The sequence below is a fragment of the Agelaius tricolor genome, unplaced genomic scaffold (genome assembly GCF_023055355.1).
Source record: "Agelaius tricolor isolate 1412-34295 unplaced genomic scaffold, bAgeTri1.0.p SCAF_7, whole genome shotgun sequence".
NCBI lineage: Eukaryota > Metazoa > Chordata > Aves > Passeriformes > Icteridae > Agelaius > Agelaius tricolor.
In genome coordinates, this window is record NW_027269267.1 from 20,874,844 (window position 1) to 20,888,460 (window position 13,617).

Here is a 13,617-nt window from a genome sequence, read left to right on the forward strand (position 1 = left end):
CTAAAGAGAAACACAATTAAAATGTAATGCTTCCACTTTGGTATCTGCATCCTTATTTATTTTAAACCATCTTCAATGCTCTGACGAGTTTAAGTCTTCCTGTATCACTGTGCAAGCAGAAATATGTGAGTGAACTGCTGCCAATGGCTCTGAGCGAGCATGGGGCATGTTTCAGATTATGCTGTGGTTTCTTGTTCGGATATGATCTCCTTGCTAGGAGAGGCTGAGAAAGGCAGCTCTAGGGGATTTACTTCCAGCAGCAGCAGCAGCAGCAGCACATGATCCATCAATCGCGTGATTCTCACCACCGAGGACTAATGGGGAGGGTGAAGGAAAAGTGAATGCTGCCTTGGGGAAGCAACAGCATTTTCTTCTGCTCCTGGGGCCCCTCCACCAGTCGTAGGTTTCATGGCTTCTCCAAGGTTAGAAACCTACTGCTGCCCAAACAGGGATGCAGCTACACAGCTGGTGATGAACTTCCAGCCTGAAGTCTTCTGTGGAGTCTGCATTGGCAGTGCCTCCATCAGCCTGCTACTGACCATCCTGCAGCTCCTGCCAAAGAAGGGACAGAGCCCACGGAAGATGCCCAAAGCCTCCTCCTCCTCCACCATCCTTCTCCTTATCTCCATTTGTGACATCCTCGGAGGCGTAGGTAAGTGCCAGCTTGATGTCCTTGCCATGGCTGTAACAGGTTCTTTTTGCTCTGAGGTACCACTGACCTCAGAAGCTGGTGAGTGGACAGCAGAGATTTCTGAGGGAAGCATGCTGTTTGTGTTCACAGGAAAATTTGGACTAAGTGAGATCAGGAAATTATGGCTCCTTGGGGAGAAGGTTCTTGTTTGACAGTTATACTGTGGAAGTGAAAGCTCCTGACAAATCTACACCAAAATCTCTGCTTTAAAACAAATTAAGATCTAGAATGGCAACTGCTTCTCAGAGTAAGGCATAAAAGTGGAGGTGAGGCAGCGCATTGGAAAATAAATCTGACATCAAACATTTAGACAATCCATAGGACTGCATTTGAAAACCACTGTCCTCTATGCCCTCAAATCCTTGTGGACCAAGTGTGCCCCTTGCTCATGTGCCAGCTGCTTCTCTGGGCACATCACATTGACAGAAAAAGAGTTTGACTTGCAGCTGCACAGAGATCATGCTGGACACAGGCTTTTGAAATGTGAGTAAAGCTACCTTATCAAGGACAACCTGCTGCCCAGACCCTGGTGGATAGTCTGGAGGAATAAACCAGTGGAGACTAAAACAGAATGCATGAGTCAAAATAAAACTAGCATGTGTTAAGCTGTCCCATCAGTCATTTGGTAATTTTTCCCATCAGTCATTTACTGTCAAATTAGTATATATATATGTATATATTAGTATATATATATGTATATATTAGTATATATATATGGTATAAATTATGGTATAAATTATCATGACATGTGCTATGAAAATACAGGACAAGTTTGTTTCTACAGTAGCATTTTCCCCCCTCACATTAGGTAATAGAAGTAGTGGTGTTTTGTCTCACTGCTGGGGGCTGTGTGTGAGTCTGTGTATCTGAGTGTCTGTGTGTCTTTGTGTTTCATTTCTCTTCCCCTTTCAAACCCAGCCAGGTTCTCTCACAGTACCTATTAAGTACCAGTACTAAACCAATTATAAAGGAAGTAAAGAAAGAGATATGGAAAATACATATGGCCATGCACCTGGAAAAGGTCCTTTCAGTCAGATGAAGCCAACAGTAGACAAAGTCATTTTTCTCTTTTCCTCTTTCACTGGCAAACTCAAACTCAAATCCGTTGTTGTTTTTGTATTAGACTCACTTCAGTGGATGAGTCTAATACAGTTCATTCTTGGTGGGAAACCTGGTCAATTTGTTCTGTTTCCTGTTGGTGCTTTATTTCAAGCAAACCCAGAAAATCTCACTAACAAAGTCTAAGTTCATTTTTTAAAAGAGCCTTGTTGTTACCTAATTCAGAAGTGCTGCTTTTTCTCAGTCCTGTGACAGAGGAAAAGAGCTGCTTGTAAAATGAAGGCAGAGAAAAATGAAAAATAACTCTTTTCTGCAGTGGGGGGTTTTATAGAGTAGCGAATATCAGTGTATGAATCTATGCTGGTAAACAGTTATTTAGTGTTTATGTTAAATGCTATCCAGTTTATGTTAGGGAAGCATGTGACACCATCTCCAAGTGAGATCCTAATCTCTGTAACTTTTAAGTCCCAGCAGCTTCCAGCTCTTGGGGCTACTTTCCCTGAATGATCCCACTGACATTTAAATAGCACAGTTGTCCCTGCTGTGCTCCTCTGCAGCCGTCGCCTTCCTGTAGACACACAAAATCTGGGCTGCCATGTGAAATATGTGGCCAGGGAAAAGCATGTGACTCAAATCACACCAGCAGATTCAAAGCATTAATGCATTTCTTTTTCTTTAGGTATGATCTTCAGGTCAAGTGTATGGCTGGGCTTCCCAGGCTTCATAGCCAACATTTCTGTGGTGAACGGGACTGACGTATGGCCTTCCACTTTCTGTGTGGGGAGCGCGGTAGGTACCCAGCTCATCCCCCCTTTCTTCTGCTCCCAATTGTGGGTCCTTCCACAGGGGGATCTGAAAGGAAAACTGCTGTGTCCAAAAGGAAATGTGGCTGTGAGTCAGAGCCTGGATATGAGAGTTTCAGCCTCTGCCCCACCCCTGCAAGTGCATTCATGCCTCCCTCTGTGAGCCTGGGTCAGGGCAGGCAGGGTGCTGATGGGGCTGCATGGTGGGCAGGGATTTAGGGCAGCTGGGTCACACTGATCCCACGAGTTCTGAGGTGTTCACTCCTCCAGGAGTACCAGGGGAGTGGAGTATGCCAAAGTCAGGGGTGTGGAACCAAAAGGATACAAGCAGCCCCAAAAGGGCTGTGAAGCATTGTTTGGGTTTGTGCTGGCACAGCACCACCAATGCCCCAGTGGCTCTGTTGCACTGGCAGTGTGAGGTTTTCTGTCTGTCTTCTCTGTCAGAAACTGCAGCCTGTGTGGTGCAGCAAGGACCTCCTGAAACCAGCAACTTGGGTAGCTCAAATTAGCTTTTGTGGCATGAGAGTGTGTGTTTTAGACAGCAGGAGAAATATACTCATAGCCACAAATCTGCTGGCAGAAAGTCTGTCCCTGCCATGTGGGATTTCAGCTCAGATTGCTGGGCTGCATCTCAATGACTGCATCTGCCCAAGTCTAATTAAGTATCTTCTGGATTAAAATGCAAGAATAAGAAAATGTAAATGCACTCCAAAAGTACACATTGAAACTCAGTTCCAAATTTTATAATAAAACCACTGAGAAATAGAATTTGAGCTTACTGTACAAGAATAAAGGTCACAATTTTGACCAAAACATTGACAATGACAAGTAAGATAGAGCATCACTTCACACAGATGCAATAGGCATGTGGGATCTCCACTGAATTAATGCATGAGCAATAGCAGTATTAGCTTTGCAGTTCAAAGTTTACAATGTGGAAGGGGATAGGTTGCATGTAAAGAAAATTCTTCAGCTTCAGTAGCTTTAAAAGAAAGCAATGTGTGCCAAATTGAACTCGCTGTGCTTTATATTCCTATATAAAAGCAGCTTCAAACAGGATAGTTTTGTGCCATGGAGACAAATATAAATTGTATACATCTATCAATTCTCAATTCTATCACACATCTTTAAGTTTTGCTTATTAGATGCAAATGCTGTTGTTTTTTTCATTGAGAAAGAACCAACAATCTCAATATCGTGCAGCAAGAATGTCCTACTCAAAACCCATTCCTCCTCATGTTTCACTTTCTGGCCCATAACACATAAAAATGTATTTTTAAACATGACAGGGTACTGTATGCAGACTGTTTTTCATTTGAATTTCAGGTTAGATGGTGAGCAGCATAGTGGTCTACCAGAATTTTTATTTTCCCTTACTTGTACTCCAGGAAAATGCTGTAATTTGAGTCATTTTAAATTTAGATTCAACTATATTGGAATGAAAAATAACCCTTCTTCCACTCATTTCCCCTAATGTATTCTCATGTGAGTTAATAAAATGTTTCCCATTCTATTTTATTTTTCTTTTAGTACTGTTGTTTTATTTCTCTTAACCACAAGCCTATACAAACTGCAAATAGTGAAACTTTCAGACATCTCCCTTGAATGGTTTGCAGAGGGGTGCCCTTTCAGGCACTGCAGCAAGCTAAAAAGTAAGGTATCATATGAAGCTTTAGGGTTTAAGTGCATCTGATTTATATTATTTTTGGAGGCAGTTTTTTCTGTGGATTTTGGATTTTCTGGAAAGACACTGTGGTTTATTTTTGTATATGTGTGTTTATGGGTAGTAAATTGTGCATTTTCCAACTGCAGCAAATATGTACATGTGATGATGAAGTTACATGCTGAGTTCTGAGGGTAAAGTGCATTTGAAGGAAGAGTGGGATTTTATTTTCTGCCTCCTGTGCACTAGGAAAATATCATGATGTTTGAATAAAATACTGAATAATTCATGCCACAAATTACTAGAGGTAGGGTCTACACCCATGGTGAAAGGAAATATTTCCCAGCTTGATTTGCCTTTTGGAGGAAGGAGTGCTAGATCTCTATTCATCAACGTTTGGCTTAGTAACAAGTATGTTGATTTCCAGATGTAAAACGATGCTACTATGGAGCTGTGATAAAGGATATTCAGATAAGAACTGAGAGACAGCTTGGAGGAAAGATAGCATGAATATTAAAACACTCCCAGACTATTACAAAGAGCCAGCTCCTATGGGGAAGAAATGTGGAATTTATACACAGTGGCAAAGAAAGGTCACTTTTCCTATATAAGCTCATGGGAAAAATGCATGGGGTCAACTCAAGAATGCTGTGGAATTTGGCTTGACTTGAACCTGTTTGCTTTGGATTTTTATTGAAGAAATCACTCAGGGAGTTCAGTAGGTGTATTCTTCCAGAGCATGAGTGATTTTCTCATTAATGAGTTTTTCTCTTGATAACCATCTTGTGCATGGAGAAAACACCCAGCACATGCAGAACCCACAAATTCATAGGCACACTGTGGTTATGACTGACCTCAGTTATATTTTTATGCCTCAGCTACTGAGAAACAACTGCAATTTTAACCTAAAATTAAAGCACCCTCGCTAGAAATTTCTTTGGGCTTCACTTACCATGTTCAGGTTAGAAAGAGAGAGGTAAATGAAGGTTTTCTAAATCAGAAAATGAGCTGTGAAAGCAAATGCTGTTCAATTTACCTACAACTTGACCCATAGGCTGCAACAATGCTGTTCCTGTGATTTTGAGTAAGAGTTCATACTTCATAATCTCATCTGTAAAATGCACACATTTAAACAACAAATCAGCAGGCCAAGGTTTGAATCCCTTCCTTGCCCCAGTGGTACTGGAGAAGCAGCTGTGACATTTGGCACTTCTTTCCCCTCTAGATGTGGATCCAGCTGTTATATAGTGCTGGCTTCTGGTGGTTGTTTTGCTATGCTGTTGATTCTTACTTGGTGGTGAGAAGATCAGCTGGACTGAGGTACCAGAGTTAAAGCTCTGAATTTGTTTTTTTCCCTCCAACACTGTATGTCTCTGTTTGCAGCTGCCCAAGAGTATAAGTGAGTCTTGTACAACCATCTGATGCTCATATAGCTGCCAGGTAATGGTAGGGATGTCTGGTGTTCTAAGTGCTTAAATTGCCAGGGCAATGCTCAGATACTGACTTATGTCCAAATTAGATTTAAATGTAAAATCATGTAACCTCTGGAAAAATATGGAGCAAATTGTAGTCTATAAACTTTATGGCAATGAGATGACTATTTTTGTCCCTACCCTGCATCTGAAATTGATTTTTGCAGCAAAAAAATAGTGTTATACAGAAAATGAGAATTTGGAGGGGGAAGTGCTGAACTTCATACAGCTCATTTCATACAGTTAATTCCAGTTTTTTTCTTTTTCTCTGATATTTTATTTTATCAATTTCTCAGTGAGTTGGTCATTATTGCCCTTCTGATCACACTTTTAAAATCCCTCAGAAGAAAACTATGTATTTAGCAAATATTTTTCTGCAATGCCTGTGACAGAAGAGCCTAAACCCTTTGGAAAGTACCATGCTTTAATGCCAAACAGGGAAAAAAAAGTTTCTAAGTTGGTTGTTAGAAGAGCAAAATAACCTTCAGTTGCTGCTGATAAAAGTGGAATTACGTGACTCTGTTCCCAGATCATACAGAGCAGTCAGATACTAAGGATATGGTTCTTCTGCAGGTGTAACCAAAATGAGGCTTTTTGAGTTAACATTACAAAATCAAGTTTATCCAGTCTAAAGTCCCATGGTTCTAGTCAAACAGCTGGGACTAGAACTATGGGACTTCTGCCTCCTTCCCCCATCCCTGTTAACAAAAAAAATCACGTGTATTTGGGCTTGATTCTGAGATAAGAGTAAGCACCAAAAACTTTCTACAAACACAGATCTGAATCTCCCTAAGATGGGAGCAGTATCCAGCTCTGAAAGTTAAATATTTTCTACAAATCACAAAAGGATGGTTTATTTGACTGTTCATCTCCATTCTTAAATTTTAATCTGCTAATTTACTGTCTGCAGGAGAAATGAAAGATGCAGAGGTTCCTTCTCAATAATCAGGGCAGGGAGGAAGTCTTGTTCCCTCCACCCTACAGGCTGGAGGGGACAGGACTTCCATGTGCACCCCTGAATAACTGCTTTGGCTCATTCTTTTTATGAAGGACTGCCCCCACCCACCTGCTTTCCTTAGTTTAATGTATTGCCAGTGTTCTGCACAATTTCCTGTCTGTAAAGCTCTTTTTCAGTGAGGGTCCTATTTTAACTTTGCAATGTGGGCAGTGTGATGTTGGGTATCTTTAACTGTGCCTGTGGTGCTTGGTGCTTGCAGTACAATTGTGCTGTACCACATGATGACCTGGGGCCTGGCAGTGCTGCTCTGTGTGGAGGGGATTGCTCTGCTTTACTACCCCTCTCTCTCCAGGTAAGCAGCTTCTGGAAACAGACTGTGAAATCAGGGCACTCTCTGGTCATTTGGGTGTCTTTTGGTCAGCTTTAGAGGCAGATATTGAAAAGCTGAGCATTTTGTTCTTTGCCAAGGATGTCCCACTGATTCTTTTCAGTGATTATGCTTGAAATACCTGCCTGGGCTTCAGGGGACCCTGAAGAAATATGCCAGGCAATCCAGGCACCTGGGCTTGCTGTGATACAGCTTCTGTCAGACACTCTTCACCCACTCCTGGCTTTAGCTTTCCTTTCAATTTGAGAAAAACCTACTGACAGTGCATGCTTAAAATCAACTTTATGTCCCATGTGAACTGGTGGTAAAGATCCATAAATAAAATTTTTTGCATCTGTTTTCTTCATTCTTCTTTTTTTTTCAAAGTTACGGCTGACATAGATAGAATAGGCTGAAAAGTGAGCTGTGGGGGGAAAAAAATGCATAATCTTTTAATGATTTCTTCTCAGCTGTGAAAATGGCTTGGAACATGCAATTCCACATTACATCACAACCTATGTCCCCCTCCTGCTAGTGCTTGTGGCCAACCCAATCCTGTTTAGGAGGACAGTATCAGCAGGTATGTTCCTAATGGCCAGCAGCAATCAGTCTGTGTTATTTAGCAACATAGTGCTGTAGAAATTCATGGCTTTGTACTCAGGGATGTGTGACAGCTCCTTGTTAAATCATAAAGACACAGCAAAGGCTGGGAAGCAGTTGCCTATGGAAGTGAAGACACCATTTTGATGGGGAATTTGCCCGAGAGACAAATTCTGGTGACACAAAATCTCTTCTGTTATTAACCTCTAACTGCAGGTGGGCAAATGTGTGTCCATGTTACTTGATTTAAAGCTTTTGAGGCAATGTACTCTGGATGCTTAACTCTACTGGGGTTTTGGTACCAGCCTTGACTTTGAAATGTAATTTATTCTAGTTGGTGAGATCTGAGAGTTGATTTAACTTCTTGGCAGCCCTAGAGCAAAAAATGTAATAAAATGTGATCAGAATTTTGTCACTTCTGAGATTATGAAACAAATGGGAATTGTACACAACTCAGATGGGATCTTGACCTTCCAGTTCAATTTATTATCCAGTGCTTGGAAGAAGTGAGACTGAAAAAAAGTCAGAGATTCAAGGCATTCTTTGCATGTAATATGATCATTGCTGGATGTTTGCAGTACCTGAATTCATCTACACATTGATTATATAAAAAAGCTGGAGAAAATAAAGTATTCTCAGTTCAATCTTTATCCCATTCATTCTCTGTCCCTCAGCCATACTCATTTTCAAAGAAGCAGTTGTTCTTTTAAGAAGTCGTTCCCATAAAAAGTTGTTCTTTGTATATTTGTTTTTGCATTTTTATATTCTTTGTGATATCTGAACAGCATGCAGCATAATTTTTTTTGCTGACAATCCATCTTCATGTTTCAAAGGTGTTGCTAATGCTGTACCATTGACACAAGGAAAAACAATGTGCATAATAGGATAGAAGATTCTATTTAAACATCACATGATAACCATATATCACATATTATACAGAAGGTACATGGTACCTTTTGTTATGAAATAGAATTATGTTGATCATACTATTTCATATTTTCAGTGGGATTGAGAGGAAAAAAATAGTGGGGTATCTTTCATTTTAGGAATCCAGCTGTGTGTAATTATTTTCCTAAGTATTAGGCTGTATTTCCTTGAAAATGGTCCTTCCAGCTTCTGAACAGCTGCTGGAGACAAATCCATCCATTCCTTTGTTCCCTCTTTCAGGCCTCTATCTTCTGGATTTTTGTGCCTAAACTAACAAGATGTGCATACATTAATGAACATAATTGTATACTTTCCAGTTGCCTCCTTACTGAAAGGGAGACAAGGAATTTACACAGAGAACGAGAGACGTCTGGGGACAGAGATCCAGATGCGCTTCTTCAAAATTATGCTGGTATTTGTCATTTGGTAAGAGGTGCATTATTTTGTTTTAAAGTGCCTTTTTCCCAGAGGGAGAGAGTCAGGGACAGGAGTGAGGACTGATGGGTTGCTTCATTTGTTTGTCTTTATGCTTGGAAGGGAAGGTATCTAAGGAAGAAGCAGTTCTAAACTAGCTCACAAAGGAGCTGAATCACTCACGAGGCTGTGAGGAAATGATAATATGTTTAACCAACAGAAAAGCAAAAGCAACAAGAAACAATAGCAAAAAATTCCCAATAGATTGGGCATCAGCTGAAGCTGTCTGGTAGAGCAGGCTCCCAGCTCTGTGGGCTGGTAGATGACTTTCTGTAATCAACATTTCTCAGAGCCTCTTGGCACCAAACACATCACTGAGGACCTACAATAAAGATGTTTCTAAGTCTGGCTTCATGGCTCTGACCATGATCATACAATGCAGCCACCTCTGCTCTGCAGTTTTCAAGTGCCTGAAAAACACATGTATACTGACTGGAAAATAAGGAAATGCCAGAAAAGAAAACTCCATATGATTGTGTGCGAAATTTCTTATTATTTCTTTTTTTTTTTTAATATTTCATCTTTCCCCATGAAAATAGTACTTTGGCATAGGACAGAAAAGAGATAGGGAGGAGAGGAATGGGACAACAAGAATTGGTTCTAGAGTAGTAAAATGAGAAGGCCAAACTTAGCAGTCTCTACATGCCACTTATCTTCTTTACACACAGGTGTATTAATGCATGTTACATTGCTTTAACAGGCTGAGCAGGGAGAAAGGCTGTCCCTTTTATCTTCTCTTGGCTGCTGTCTACTGGAGTGTTCTGAAAGGAAATGATTATCTTTTTGGGGGAATAACAGTCCTCTTGGCTTGGAAGTGAAGTTTCCAATGTGAAGGGTGGGGTAGCCAGCAGAGGAGGGAGTGAGACAGCAGCAGGGGATCCTGCAGCATGGCTTCCTGGAAATTGCTGAAATAATAAGGAGCAGAGATCCAGCCAAGCTCCCAGGGCTGTGGAAAGAAAGAGCCCAGAGGCACCACAGAAGTGCATTGCAACCTAAGGGATGGTGGCCAGCTTGATTATCTGGGAAAAAGCATGAAAGGAAAGGCCAATTTCCCATGGATATTGTGGGGACATTTGTTTATTTCCATTCTGTCTCATTCTGGGCTTTCCTAATAAAAAAATAAAATCACAGCTCTGGTTTAGGATTTTGCTCTAATAAAACATAAGGTCTGGAGTGTAAAAACTTTCTCAAAGGTTACTGGAGGGAAAGACTGAGGCAATCTCATCTCAGAAGCATAGGGAAGATTTCCTTTCATCCCAGAAGTCAAATATGGAATGCTTTAGTCAAAGACAGCAGGTTGGGGCAAAACAGGATAGAAGAAATGCTTACAGATTTGGGAGGGGAGATCAGGAGGTTTAACATTGTGATAAAGATATAATTGTGCAGAGGACAAATATAAAACCCCTTAGAAAGTATGACATGAATGCTGATGGTTTCTGAAGCTGCAGCACAACTATAAAGAAATGCTTCTCTCACTGTTCAGATGTCATAGGAACTTACAGCCATTTCCTATAATCTCTATTTAGTGTAGAACATAGTTTCTTTCAATAAATGAGGCTTGATTATGTCATCCTTATTTGGAAACAGGTATTACCGAGTTCCTTGTCTGTGAGCACAACTCTTCTAAGGCACAAGCAAAAGAAGCCAGCATGCATGATATTCCCATTATGGATCACACTTCCTTCTGATCTTAATTTTATTCTGCAATTTACTGTTCTGCAGCAAGTTAAAATTATCAGATTTTTTTTCTTATATTGATTTATATTGTCTAGGCCTGGGTGAGTGGGTAGGTGTCTGGTCCTTGATTGTGATCTCATAGAGCTACGGGTCCCTTCAGATTGAGATTTAACAAGAAATCCAACCATCTTGGACTTGATCATCCTAGAGTTCTTTTCTGCCCTTAATGATTCTATGATTAAAACAATCTTACTGTTCTTAGAGTGACTTTAATTTCTATAATTTGAAGAATTTAATTTCTATAATTTGCATGTTTTACCTGCACATCCATATGTAACTGTCCTTTTCTTCTTTGCTCCTGCCATAGCTGGTCATCCAACATCATCAATGAGACCCTTCTGTTTTACCTCGAAATGCAGCCAGATATCAATGAAATGCCCCTGAAAAACATCAGGAGTGCTGCACTGATCACCTGGATTATCATGGTGGGTCAGCTGGGACATGATTTGGGCTTAGAAATCACTGTTGTAAGACTGGTGGAACAACACCTGTATAGTGTGGGGTTTATGATTTTGAGAGATATAAACACTCTGAAAATCAAGGAAGAAAAGCAGAAAGTAAGAGAAAGGACTGAACAGTCAATGGGAGGGTTTTTCACATGCAAACTTTGCTAAAAATGTCCTAGAGGCCAACTTTTTACTGGAGTATGCATTCTCTCTGTGAGAGATCACTACCCATTTTAAGATCCACAACAGAAAACTACAATGATTTCTAGCCTTACCCTGCTAAACTCTGCCTCAATGCAAGCTGCAAAGTTTTAGCTTACAGTTCCTGAAGGTTTCCCAATTAAATGGGCATTTCATGGAAATTCTCTGTTTGCAAGTAGGGTGGGTTTTTTTGTTATTATAAAGAATGATTGCAACTTATGTCATTAAATTTGAACCATTATTGGGAACAAATAGGTGAAAAATCTTTCACACAAGGAACCAAAAATAGCTGTGAGATGCTGGTCTCTTACTGTAGCCTCTTTCTCCTATTAGAATATTTGACAAGGAATTTTTCAGCAGTGACTGTGGAGGTTCATTTTCCTAGAGAATTTATTCTGGAGTTGTTAAATAGACATAGGGCCTGAACCTGACTTGTATAATTAAGCATTTGAGCAGTTTGGTATTGAAGGATTAAGTGATGCAACTGATGTGATACAACCTCCTCCTCTGACAAGGAGTGAACACATTCATGTGACAGGGACCTTGCTCATGCTCACCTGGAGAGCAAGAGGTCAAGTCTGGGGACTGACCTCTGCTTTAGGATGGCTGTAAAAAGAATTTCCTTCTTTTCCTATGAGAAAAATAGAAGCATCTAAAGCCATTAATTTGTTAAGCCTCTCATGGCACTGGGAACAGAGACAAATTTTTTGGTGATCACTTGGGATTTTCTTTTTCAGTGCCTCTCCCCATTTTTCCATCCCACTTTGATGGACATTGTCACTGGCTCAGGAATCTAAAGCAATTCCAGACAGATCAATTCCTGCTATTTTTAAAAGCTTGACTGTCCGTGCTAGTGTCTCCTCTCATATATTTGATTTGGCTTGTAATGAATAATACATGTGCTTTTGTGAATAAAAAAGCCCAGAGCTTGTGGGGAAAGTTAAAAACACACCAAGGGATTGACTGGCTAAACTTCATGCTAGAAAATCATTCTGTGCTTACTGTTATGGCCTCAGCATTTTGGAAAACAGGTCATGGTATTTTTCTCTTATTTGTTTGTATCTGTGATGTCTAAATTTTTATTTGAGTGCAAATAGTGTATTTTAAAGTCAGCAATCATTCAGTGAAAGGGAAGTTTTTAATACATGCAAATCATTTTGCTAGAGTTGAGGATGAAGCCTTCCTTGCTGGTGTAACTCCTGGTGCCCTTCTCTTTCCCAGGGGGTTCTTAATCCCATGCAGGGCTTTCTCTTCACATTGGCTTTCTATGGCTGGACAGGATGGAGAGTGGACCTGAAATGGAGAAAGAGAGAAATACCCTGGGAATCTATGTCCTCATCAACAGTGGGGGAAAACACCTATCCCTCACCAGTGAACTACCAAAGCAACATCCATGACTCCAAGAAGATCTCGACAACCGACAGCCAGCAGACGGACGAGGCCATCAGCATGTTGTCTGAAGGTAACACCAGCAGCGACGAGAGATTAACCAGAAGCTCTCCCATCTACCAGGGCTGGTAGTTCCTATGTGCAGAGCTGGATCTAACTTTTCCTGGGTCTACCTTTTCACATTGTCAATACTCACAAAACCACATCAATGTGTGAATCATTGTGTACTCTGGAATTAGGTTTGTGCTCAGTGGCTCGATGTCATTTCCTGTAACTTGTGACACTGTGTGAGAGAGTGTGTGAGACAGAGAGATATGGTCAATGTCTTCATTTGCCTTCTAGAACATGTATGAAGACTTGAACCTTTTTTCAGCAGGAGTATATCTCTGCAATGATATTTGTTACTTATGATTGATTTTCATTCATTTTCTTTTAATCTCTCTTGTAACCCCCTTATGGTAGAAGAGTCTTTTGTTTTAATAAATGGACTATTCATATGTTGGGTTTTTAAATGTGTTGCCTTGCTTGTCTTGCTCAGCATAAAATTCCTCATCCAGAATTACAGCTCTAGGATTTCTGAGGCACCATAATTTCCAGCCTTTACAGTCTGGTAAAGCATTAGTGACAGTAGACTCTAACTCCAGCACAAATATTTCCTGTTTCTGTTGACTCTCACTGACATAGTCTTCTTTTAGCTTCTGTATGTGAATTTTTTGTGCGGTTTTATCCAGGGAGCTGAAAGGCTTTATTTTAAAAAACTGAGCCCAGCACAGGCACCACAAACACTTCAGAACAAAGATTCCAGTTCATGCCAGGTTCAAGAAAAAATA

The 13,617-nt window shown here is 40.5% G+C and overlaps 1 protein-coding gene across 1 annotated transcript; it reads left to right on the forward strand.

Annotated features, from left to right (window-relative positions):
- The first annotated feature begins 285 nt into the window (after positions 1 to 285).
- Positions 286 to 13,299, forward strand: GPR143 (G protein-coupled receptor 143). The gene is made up of 8 exons (XM_071431153.1): positions 286 to 652; positions 2,430 to 2,539; positions 5,442 to 5,536; positions 6,906 to 6,998; positions 7,484 to 7,593; positions 8,858 to 8,966; positions 11,059 to 11,176; positions 12,620 to 13,299. The coding sequence occupies exons 1-8, from the start codon at positions 409 to 411 to the stop codon at positions 12,917 to 12,919; spliced, it is 1,179 nt and encodes a 392-aa protein (XP_071287254.1). The 5' UTR covers positions 286 to 408; the 3' UTR covers positions 12,920 to 13,299.
- Positions 13,300 to 13,617: the final 318 nt, after the last annotated feature.

Excerpts from the sequence above, each read along its gene's own strand:
- GPR143 (XM_071431153.1), top strand. The coding sequence starts at position 409 with ATGGCTTCTCCAAGGTTAGAAACCTACTGCTGCCCAAACAGGGATGCA. Across the intron at positions 7,594-8,857 it reads TAGGAGGACAGTATCAGCAG|TTGCCTCCTTACTGAAAGGG; the intron begins GTATGTTCCTAA and ends TATACTTTCCAG. Across the intron at positions 11,177-12,619 it reads TGATCACCTGGATTATCATG|GGGGTTCTTAATCCCATGCA; the intron begins GTGGGTCAGCTG and ends TCTCTTTCCCAG.